The 10267-nt window shown below is 42.6% G+C and overlaps 1 protein-coding gene across 1 annotated transcript in view; it reads right to left on the reverse strand.

Annotated features, from left to right (window-relative positions):
- Positions 1-9898, reverse strand: part of med13a (mediator complex subunit 13a) — a 78774-nt gene extending 68876 nt beyond the window's left edge. Inside the window, 2 exon segments of the mRNA XM_062433879.1 lie at positions 1144-1378; positions 9286-9898. Coding sequence (XP_062289863.1) covers positions 1144-1378; positions 9286-9351 — 301 coding nt within the window. The 5' untranslated portion in view covers positions 9352-9898.
- Between the last annotated feature and the right edge of the window lie 369 nt (positions 9899-10267).

A 10267-nucleotide genomic window follows, 5' to 3' on the forward strand; every position in this document is an offset into this window, starting at 1 on the left:
TATGTGCTCCTCCGCAGCTTACGGAAAGCCGGCCAATCAGAACAGAGTGGGCTCAACAGTAGGGGGGCCTTAAAGAGACAAGAGCTAAGACTGCTTGTTAGAGACAGAGGCCGAAACAGAGGGCCTGCATAAAGGGCCAGTATAAGATAAAAGGAGTTTTTTCCAAAAATATAGACTGAGCACTGGAAATTAGCATCGTAGGTCCTCTTTAAAGCAGCTACACTACTCTTACAATACCACCGTTTAGGTTAGGGACAATTCTGGGATTTGATGCACTAATTGATGACTGAAAAAAATCCATAATAACGCAGGGTCTTATCCTGCTCACACAGTGAGTGAGTGAAAATCGTTAGTAGATATTAATGATCGTGTGAAATTTTAGCATAATGTATTCATTCTGCAGCGCACCTCCACTGCAGAATGAATGTAGGGGAAACACTGAAGAGTACTCCACTAATGTATTATTGCACTCCTATAACATTGTCTGAATCACAATGAAGAGTTTAAATACAAAACAATTGAAATCACTGCAGCAGATGCAGACATAACATATTTTCCTTCCATTCACTTCTTCGTTTACAACAAACTTTTCAAAAACACCTCCACCCATTTGGGTTAGTTATGTTAGTAGCGGTTAATGTAGCCTCGGGCCGCTATCCTCTGGCAAAGGAAGTCTGGTAACCTCACTTCTTTCTAACTCCACATCCCCATGTATTTCATCAGTTTCAAACTCGCAGCCCCAACCGAGCAACATCACTTGAGGCGATTCATCAGATTTCTCGCCCCCCCCGCAGAGCCAAAAAAAAGGCTTTATGCAACTTTTATCACATATTCAGAAGCATTCCTAAAGACCTATGTAATGTTTTCAAACAGAAAAAAACAGACTTTGTGCATAAAATCTGGGGCATTCCCCCTTTAATGATCATGCAGCAGCAGGGTAAATGAGCCACCTCTGTGTCATAGAGCACTCTCCCTGCTCCCTTGACCTCAATCACTGAATCCCTACAAGCACCAAGGGTGATGTTCTGAAGATGACCTCTGACCTCCATGTAGGGAGGAGGCAGCATAAATAGGATGTACACATTTCAATATACCATTTTTTCCATATTACATGCTCTTATGTGTATGCCAAGCAGCCCTTACCTGCAAGCTCATGGTGGATGAGATCGGCGAAGTTGGGGTCGTCCCCCCACCAGAAGAGCCACAGTTCCCTCCGGCCCTGCCGCTGACTGCGCCGCCATACGCTTAGTATGTCGGCCTTCAGGCAGCGGCTGAAGCTGCATAGGATGGGGTCCTCCTCTGTCACCGGGAAGAGGATGGGTGCTGAGGTGGGACCCTGCCACACAAACCTCTTCCATTTGATCCCTGTCAAGTCAGCCTGCAAGAGAGGGGAGGAGGGGTGGGGAGGGAGAGAAAGAGAGTGTTAGTGTGCACAGTCGCTGCTTCAGGATCCACTCAGCACCTCGGAGTCAACATGTGCTGAGCGGAGTGTAAAGAGTAGGTATTAATCCTCTTTTATGGGGCAGTTCACCCACCCAGCTACTTCTGACAACAAGACACCCGGGCAGCCAAAATTGGAGGGAAAAAAAGAAAAGAAAGAAAGAACAAGAAAAAGGTATAGAGATTGAAAGATACATAGATGATGACAAGAAAAGAAAGCACCGTTGTGTGTTGATACAAAATACAAATTGCCCCTAAAAAAAAAAATTGGGACACTTGTTTGTTTCTGTAAAAGACTCTGTAGTTACAAACTATGCTTCAGGTGTTTTCAATATCACCATGAACAACATGTTCGAAACACAAATAGGGAGGGGGAAAAAAAACTCATGCTGGTAAACGTGGTCTCACCACCTTAATCCTCATTATTGTTGAGTGCTGGGGGGGTGGGGGGGACGCTTTGACTTTCTATAAACGATGTCTGGCTTTTATAGAGAGAACAAAACACATAGGAAAAAGCCTCATAGGCAGTAAATCACTGGCAGGGTTATTAAGTGTTAAAGCAGGAACATTACGCTCCACTGCTAGCTAGTGCTGCTGCTTATCACCCGAGTGCCAACAGACTACCCATGTCTACCTAAAACACGTGCGCATGCTAACTACCACAAAAACACACACATATACGCAGACACACACATGATGCCTGAGGCGTGTGTTCCTATTTCCGCTGGCAATCTCGGTCCTCTATCTACCCTTGTAGACATTTCGACTAATCTGTGTGAACACGGACTGTTAATTTTCATGCCGTTTAAGTCCTATACCGTTCAGGCTGAGTTGGCAAGCTGTCCCTCTGTATATTCAACCAATTAATCCATTACAATTCAGGGGATATCTTAACTCAAGTGCAGAGGCGCTGAGCTTGAACAAGTGATTACCCGCGGTTTGTGGCGAAGCGGTGGTCTTTCGCCTGGCTAGGGATAAGCTGGGAGATTTGTAGTGTTAGTTGTGATGGAGGGTTGGGGAGGAGGGTGGATGGGGGGGACAAGGGTTATGGGGCTGTCAAAACAGAGCATTGTGTGGTGTCAGCTGGAGCAGAGCTGGATCACAACAACAAGTTAGCAAAGCCGTAAGACAGTGAGAGCGTTATTAATGACCTGCATGTGATTCCTGTGCATGTCCAGGTAATACACGTGGCAGCATACAGCCCAAACTCCGTAATTATACACTGTACATATCATCAATAAACAGAGAGCATGTGTTTCATTTATTCTCCACCACTAACTCAAGGGAGGGGGAAAAAGTGTCTGGCAAGCATACAAAAGCCCAAGGTTGCATTATAGTCTCATTACAACTAAACGTAGTGGTTGTCGTGGCTGCCTGATGAAAACATCATGATCTCTGATGAACAGTCTGGCTCCTGAGGAATTCAAAAAGCCGCTACACACACAGGCCGCTCTGGCTTTTTTTTGTGTGTGTGTGTGTAACAGAGTGAGCTGCAGCAGCAGTTGGGTTGCTCCTTCCTGCTGGAGTGTGAGAAGCACGACGTTACACCTGCGTCTGACTAGGAAACATCTGTGCGCACAATGCAAAAGGCGGGGTGGAGACAACGGTTAACTGTGAAACCAGACCATAAGTAGCACAGATAGGCAATTAGCAAGTAAACACCCCACCTACCCTCCACCCCACCCCATCATCTCACTGGCCACACAATACCATCGGGCCAGTCCCTGATGGTATTGTGTGTTAGACGCTCGCAGATTTTATTAGAGCTGTCACCTCCTTGTAGATATTGGTTTCGCACTTTTAGGCGTGATTATGTGCTGCTACACACTGTCCACATTTGCTCGCTGTGTCTTGAGATATCCATCATGAATTCACTTTATGTTTTAAAAAGGTACCTACCTAACTGTATTAACAGAAGGAAGATATACAGCATCAGTCAGAGGTTTGGACAAACTTTCTCTTTTGACTGATACTGTACATTACCGCGGCTATTACAGGTTAGATCTTATACAGTAATGAACAAAGTGGATGCAGCTGCTTGACATTTCTGTTATCGTCATGGTTGAGTGTATTGTCTTGTATTTGGATCAACATTAAGTCATATTACATGCTACAAAGCCTCTCTTTTTTCCATGTACAAGTTACATTTACAAAAACAGGAGCATGCTGCTCTATCCAACATCCGAACCAATATAACACAAGTACAGCACTCACATAGCTGCAATCTGTGCCTATCAAATGAAAACTAACTGATGGCAACTTGGATTATCAGTTATTATTACATTATTAACAAGTAACAGTGACAAAATGAGGTTACATGCTTTCTCAGCAGATTAACACTTAATTGGTGGGCTCTGTTGCACAGATCAATTTCTAAAGAGTAACACAGAGTCGTGAAGCTTCCTTCAAAATCAAGCAAACAAGCAACTCCACTGCAGCGCAGCATGTGGTCATGAGAAGGTTAAATAGTTTAATTAGCAGTCAGCCTGGTATCAGGCAACTTCTGAAATGGCACGCGGCGAAAACACTGACATGCTTGTTGTGTATTATCTACAGTGACTGCAGTACGACTGCGCACGCGGGGCAAATTGAACCAACTGCCCACATCCTGTGGGCACTGAAATTTTAACCTGGTTTCTTTTCTGAGACTCAGCCGCCATAGTCGCAGGCGCAGCTAGAATAACTATTTATTGCTGCTGATGCGCTATTAATGCATGAATGAAATACAACAGCCCACGAGAGCAGAAGGCTTGCCTCTTCATCTTACATTACGGTTCTATTCATCACCGTTTTTGCAACAATTTCTGTCAGTATGGAGATGTATGTATCTATGCTGCACTTTCTCTGCCAAGAATGCAATAAAATACATTATGAATCCTGCCTTTAGAGTATGTGACACACAAGAAAAAAACTTAACTACAGCAATTGTGCTGCACCGGAACAAGTATAACCAAATGCTGTGCGTTACTGTCAGCAAGCAATTATCTTCTGTAATAAATTGCTCATTGACTGTATCATGTTTATTACTTTAAGTCTGTATCTGACACCTTCATCCTCAATATCTAAACATCATCATTAACACACGCTACATTATCAAGCTGTCACTGCAACCTCAATTCAATAAATGATCAATGCAAATGCACGACACATAACACTGTTACTTCAAAGATACATTTGCCTAATGTTCACACAGCTCTTTTATCGTCACTGAACAGGAGCTGCACATGAAATGACAACATCTTCATAGTTTAGGATACATCTACTGTACATCTGAAATGTGAAAGTGGTATTAAGAGATCTGTTCAATATTAAAGAAAAAACAAGTGCTGTCAGTGACAATAACCTTAATAACAGCTATAAAACTGTGATCAATATGTGGCAATTGCTCATACCGTCCTTCTAAATGAAGTAGAGAAGACAGTACATTTGTTACAGTGCAATTTCAAAGTTCATGCAAAACATAATGTCGTCCATCTGAGTTGAAAATTTGTGTGGTCCAGTATCTGCTCACTGACATTCAGAGCGCTTTTTTCTTCTGTGCACTGCTGGGACTGCTGGAGATCACAAGGCCAGCAAAATTTTTTTTTTTTTACACAGAGCTCTTTCACTTCCAGCAAGTTGCTGAGCTCGACGCTGTGAAGACGAAGAGACACGAGCTGAACTCAAACTTGGACCCGAACTGAAGCTCTGTACGGTTTTAAAAGTGAGCACGCTGACTTTTAGGGAAGTCGCTCTCAGTGAAACAAGCCTCTTCCCACGAGACTTTGAGCACAATCTGTTTTGTTTACACAGGAAATGAGCATTTCCACTGCTGATTCATAATGGATGGAACTAATGATTAAGAATGAACATTTCTCTACATGAAAACAAATGTCACTGTTCAAATACTAAAAGTTTATCTAGCTTGCAGATAAGTGCAACAACACGGTGCATCTTGTATGACTTCATAACAATAAAATAACTGCATTCACACCTCTTAATACATTTTCAGTGGTCTGCTGTGAACAGCAACCTCTCTGGCTGCACAGATGCACAGTAATCTGTTTTATTTAGGAATTAAGCAAGCATTAAATTGAATTTGCAATCGCATTAAAATATTAAGTTACAACATTAAATTACAGAAACCTGAAGTCACCCTCCTCACAGTTTGTAACCGTTTTGTTTTTATTGTTATAATTGTCTTAAAAACACAATGTTGTGCAAAATTTAAAAAGGTATTGTGTAATAAAACAAAGCTGACAGAGCTGAATCTTATCATCACATCCCTGCTCCAGACTGAACTGTTTACTACTGTCCTTACGTCTTTCTGAGCTGGACAGTCCTTCTGTCGTACACCGGACACGTCAGTGCTCCGCTCCTCATCAACAATATCCAAGAGGCAGACGACTCTATCAAGGATAAATGTGCCTTCTGCAGTTGTTCTCTCTGTCCTTTCAAAGTAAATTAGTGGCAGCCTGCGTGCAGAAACAGAGGGAGCTAAAGATATGTGTGCATTTCCTTCCAACGCGTGCCACACATGCAGGCTGCGTGCAGGAGCGTGCCTCATACACTTTATGGTTCCATATCATATTATGCACGATAATATCTGTATAATTTTAATGATAGGAAAAATTCATATTGTGATGATGACAAAATTCCAACTTGTTGACGTAATGATATCATATCTTTACGCACAGTGACAACAAGCGTGGCTGAAAGTGAGAAATAGTGGAGTTAGATCCAAAACAGGGAGCGACTTCAGTGGTGTGGAAGTGATTTAGTTACAAAAGATCAGATGTACAACAAACCGCAGCAATATGTAAGAAATGTAAGAAGACTGGAACAACAACAAGGGGCCAACAGAGCAAAATTATTTCACCACTTTGAGCAGAAGCACCCGGCCGAGTACGAGATGAGCCAAAAATCCCACCAGGAGTATATTTTGTGAAATCGTTATCGCAGAAATACCCTGAATTAATGTAGCTTTATTTCAAAGCGGACACCTCTAATGCACTGCTTTGGAATCTACATAACTTTCCCCCCCTATGTGAGTCTTAGTAAAAGCTCAGGTATGTGAGCAACTGCTTAGACAATGTCACAGCCGGGCCAAGCAATGTGTGCCGTGAGAAGTTTTATCTTTCATATGCCAAAGCCAAAAATCACACGGCTGCATTAGGGGGGGATTCTAAGGCCAAAGCCACTGGATAGAGGCAGGAAGTTTTCCTGAAGTGATGCGTTACTTGGGATTTTGCCAGCTGTTCACCTTCCCTCTGGCCACTTAGGGTTCTGGGTCTCAGTAGGGAACGCAGTGTTCAAACAGCTGCCTTCCTGCCTTTCAAGATATGAGACAAGCAACAGGTGAAGGCGCTCAAATCATGTCACAGATGCTCCCTTTCTACCACTGCTCCGTCTCTTTTCCTGTCTGTCACCTCCCTTTCTCTCTCTCTCTCTCTCTCTCTCTCTCTCTCTCTCTCTCTCTCTCTCTCAGTCCCTTCAGTTAAAGCTGTCATGAAACTAACAAGTGTGCGTTTGCATTTTTCCGTTAAAGACAACGTATTCTATCGGTTTCATCGGAGCTACTTTTCACACGCCACTTGTCGCTTTGAAAGTATGCCACGTTCAATGCCATCAACAGACTGGTGAATTTCTGTAGTGCTTTCTTTAAAAGATGAGAGACTGATCTAACAGTAATGCGTGAAAGCTTTCAAAAAGACAGCAGCAAAACATGCGCAATAAGACAAGCTCATAAACTGAATTTACACTCCAAGTTTATTCCAAAAAACCTGGTAAAAAAAAAAAACATGCAACAAGTAGTATCAAGGTCCATATTGAACTATGCAGTGAAAAAGTATGGGAGGAAAAAGAACCACAATGTGTTCGCATTCTTTCACCATAAAACCACAAAGTGGAGTCTGTTCAGCAAGTGAGTCATAACAGCAGTGGTGTTATGCTTAGTCTCAGTGTGCAGGAAAATGTCAGCCAGACAGGCACAGCACCACATCCACCAGTCTCTACCTCTCCTGTCCACTGTAGCCAACGCTGCCTTCAAGTGCCGCCGTAAACATTGTAATTACGAGTTCAGCATACACACACAGACAGACACACACACACACACACACACACACACACAATCGACCCAACAGAGTAGTACTGAGAGAGTGGAGATTTTCTGCAATGAAATGTTACCTTCGGGGGGCGGACAGCCTGGAAGCTGTGTCAATTTGTGGTAACAGCGGTGTAGTATTTCACTATATTGTTATTACAACAGATTCCGTGTGAACATTTCTAGTGATGCATCTCTACTCCTCATTTAACTTTTGATAACATTTTGTGCGTACGTGTATTAACAAATCAACCTACTGTCGATGCCTTCTGTGGTCTTTTTTTTTTTTACTTCTGCTGCTGTGCTGCAAAGTGCTTCTGTGTCATTTAATCCATAAATAAAATCTATCTCTTCTAAGGGTTGCATTAAAGCACTTGTCAAATCCCAGCTGCGACTTCCTACAGTGGGAGCGGGATGTAAACAGAAGCACATGAAGGTAGCATTACACTCCTCAGCTAACCTACAAGTGAAACTGTAGTTAAGCCTGCTGACAAGCCAATTAACTGCAACAACAAACACATTCAGATCATGTTCTTGATTATCCCGCCAGAGGAGGAACTGTACGCTGGAGCAACACCTTTACGTTCACTGTAGTGGTTTAAACTGTGCATTACACAGCGGATGCTCACTGCACTACTCACCTCATGGGGGATTTAAACAAGACCTGTAAACTTAATGTGTTCATGAGGACAACCACAACTATGTAGTCAACTGGCCACAACTGACAACATATGATGAAAAAGATATTCAGAGACAGAGAAGCACATCATACACCTCACCCCAACTCCCTGACCAGATTATAGTATAGTAGTAGAAAGACTGGCTGATAATTGTAGCTACCTAGATGTTTGTAATGCCCAGGAATGCATGCCAGAGATTATATAATCAGCCTGGGGCCTGTGCCCTAGTTGGTGTGAACACTAGAAAATGAAGTCCAAGGAGATTTAGCCAGGGACAAACAAGAAGATGACACAATACATAAATAATTAACGTTTGCAAACAAATACTGCTTCCATAAACTTGCAACAACAAAAAAAAAGAGTGCTTTCTATTCAAAACATAAGGGGCGTGCTTTCACCGACAAGCTGTGCAAGTTTTGGCATTGACAGTGGTTCCTGCAGGAGTTGTCAGCGTTGAACACAAACAGTATTTTAATGGGGGAATGCAGCACGGTTTGCCAATCTCAGCGACATAACTTCATGCTGAAAACTCAAGTGCGATTTACGGGTCACCACTTGATAAAGAAAACATAGTGGAAATGTGCCGAGGAGGAAGGAAGCAAGTTAGTAACAACAAAAAGGTGTTGAGGCGAAAGGAAGAAAGTGCAGCAACAACAACAACAACAACTACTAACTCATTGTGGGGTGAAACACAAGTTGTATTTCTGGCAGTAAAATGCACAAACATGTATTTTCGTGCTAACTGGCAGTATGTTGCTGTGTCTGCTCTGTCAAATGTAGTAAATTAAGCTTTACAAGTGACTAGCTCTCAGCTCGAGTGACTGGCTTGCTAACAGGAAGAAATGGAAATGTGGCGGAAAGAAAATGATAAAAGACAGACCCTTACATTGAAGTGTTTAAAAGGGACAGGCTGTAAGGTTTAGTGAGCCGGGACATCATGAAATGAAATGATATGTCAGTCTGACAGGGCCGTAAGCCTCGCTAAGCTACTATCAACTGATGCCTCTCAGTGGCTAATGTTAGCTTAGCCCCTGTTCAGCTAGTTAAAAAATGGCTGCTTTCCTTTAGTTTTAAATCTCTTACCAGACAGAATAGATTGGAGTGGCAATCCTCCAAACTGGCCCCGTTTGGTACAAAACAAGAACTCATCCTTCTTCACTGCGAGGTCCAACTCTCCATCATTTCACTTCCCGGGAAATTAAAGAACAATTTTTGCGGAGTTGTGTTTTTTTCTGAGATGTTCAGGCTTAAATGAGCGAGATATTTTTTGTAGCTAACATTTGGCTGGAGGAGAGTTAATTCAACAACCTTCCCGATTGCAGTCCCCCCCCCCCCACCCCCCCAGCCGGAGCTAAAAGCGGATAAAAGAGACTTGTGTGGTCTTTTAGGTAGACATCTCAAAAGCACACAGTCCAAACTCATTCAAGTAAGCGGAAAATGTTCATAAAACAAAAAGAAAAGGAGAGCAAAGAAGCAACTCTCCCCCTCCCCCTTAGCCCTAAAACGGTCTCTGCTTAAAAAAATAAAAACGTCCTGTCTTACTCCTCCATCGCAAAATTCAGTCTAAAAACGGAACGCATCCCGTGAAAACCTCTCGAATTGTGCCATCGGCCTATATTTTAACGATTATTTCGATCATTTTTTCAGCCTCGGTTCCTGTTGGTTTCCATTTGAATTCATGGATTCCTTTCTTTAATGGCGGCCACAGGGACAACTCTGCCTTCCACAGCCTATTGGCTCATTCGTGGTCAAAGCTTCGTCAAGCTATCTCAACACAAACACGCACACGTCAGAGAGCACTCCAAACTTCCGGCAGAATAAAAGTAGAGTGTTATTGTCTTTTTGACTGTGACTTCCGCTATGAACACACCTTTATGAAAACCAAAACTTACCATTTATATTAAATGACTGAATATTACAATCGCTTTTATCCAGGCATTTTTGAATTGTAAAAAGATTCTGCGGCATGTTAACATAAATGGTTGTTATATTTTGACAGTCCGAGCGACATGTTCCGGGTTGTAGTATATCCACATTAACACTGTCGTGGTCATGAGGGCTGTAA

This window comes from Scomber scombrus, chromosome 14, assembly GCF_963691925.1.
Source record: "Scomber scombrus chromosome 14, fScoSco1.1, whole genome shotgun sequence".
In the NCBI taxonomy this organism is placed as follows: domain Eukaryota; kingdom Metazoa; phylum Chordata; class Actinopteri; order Scombriformes; family Scombridae; genus Scomber; species Scomber scombrus.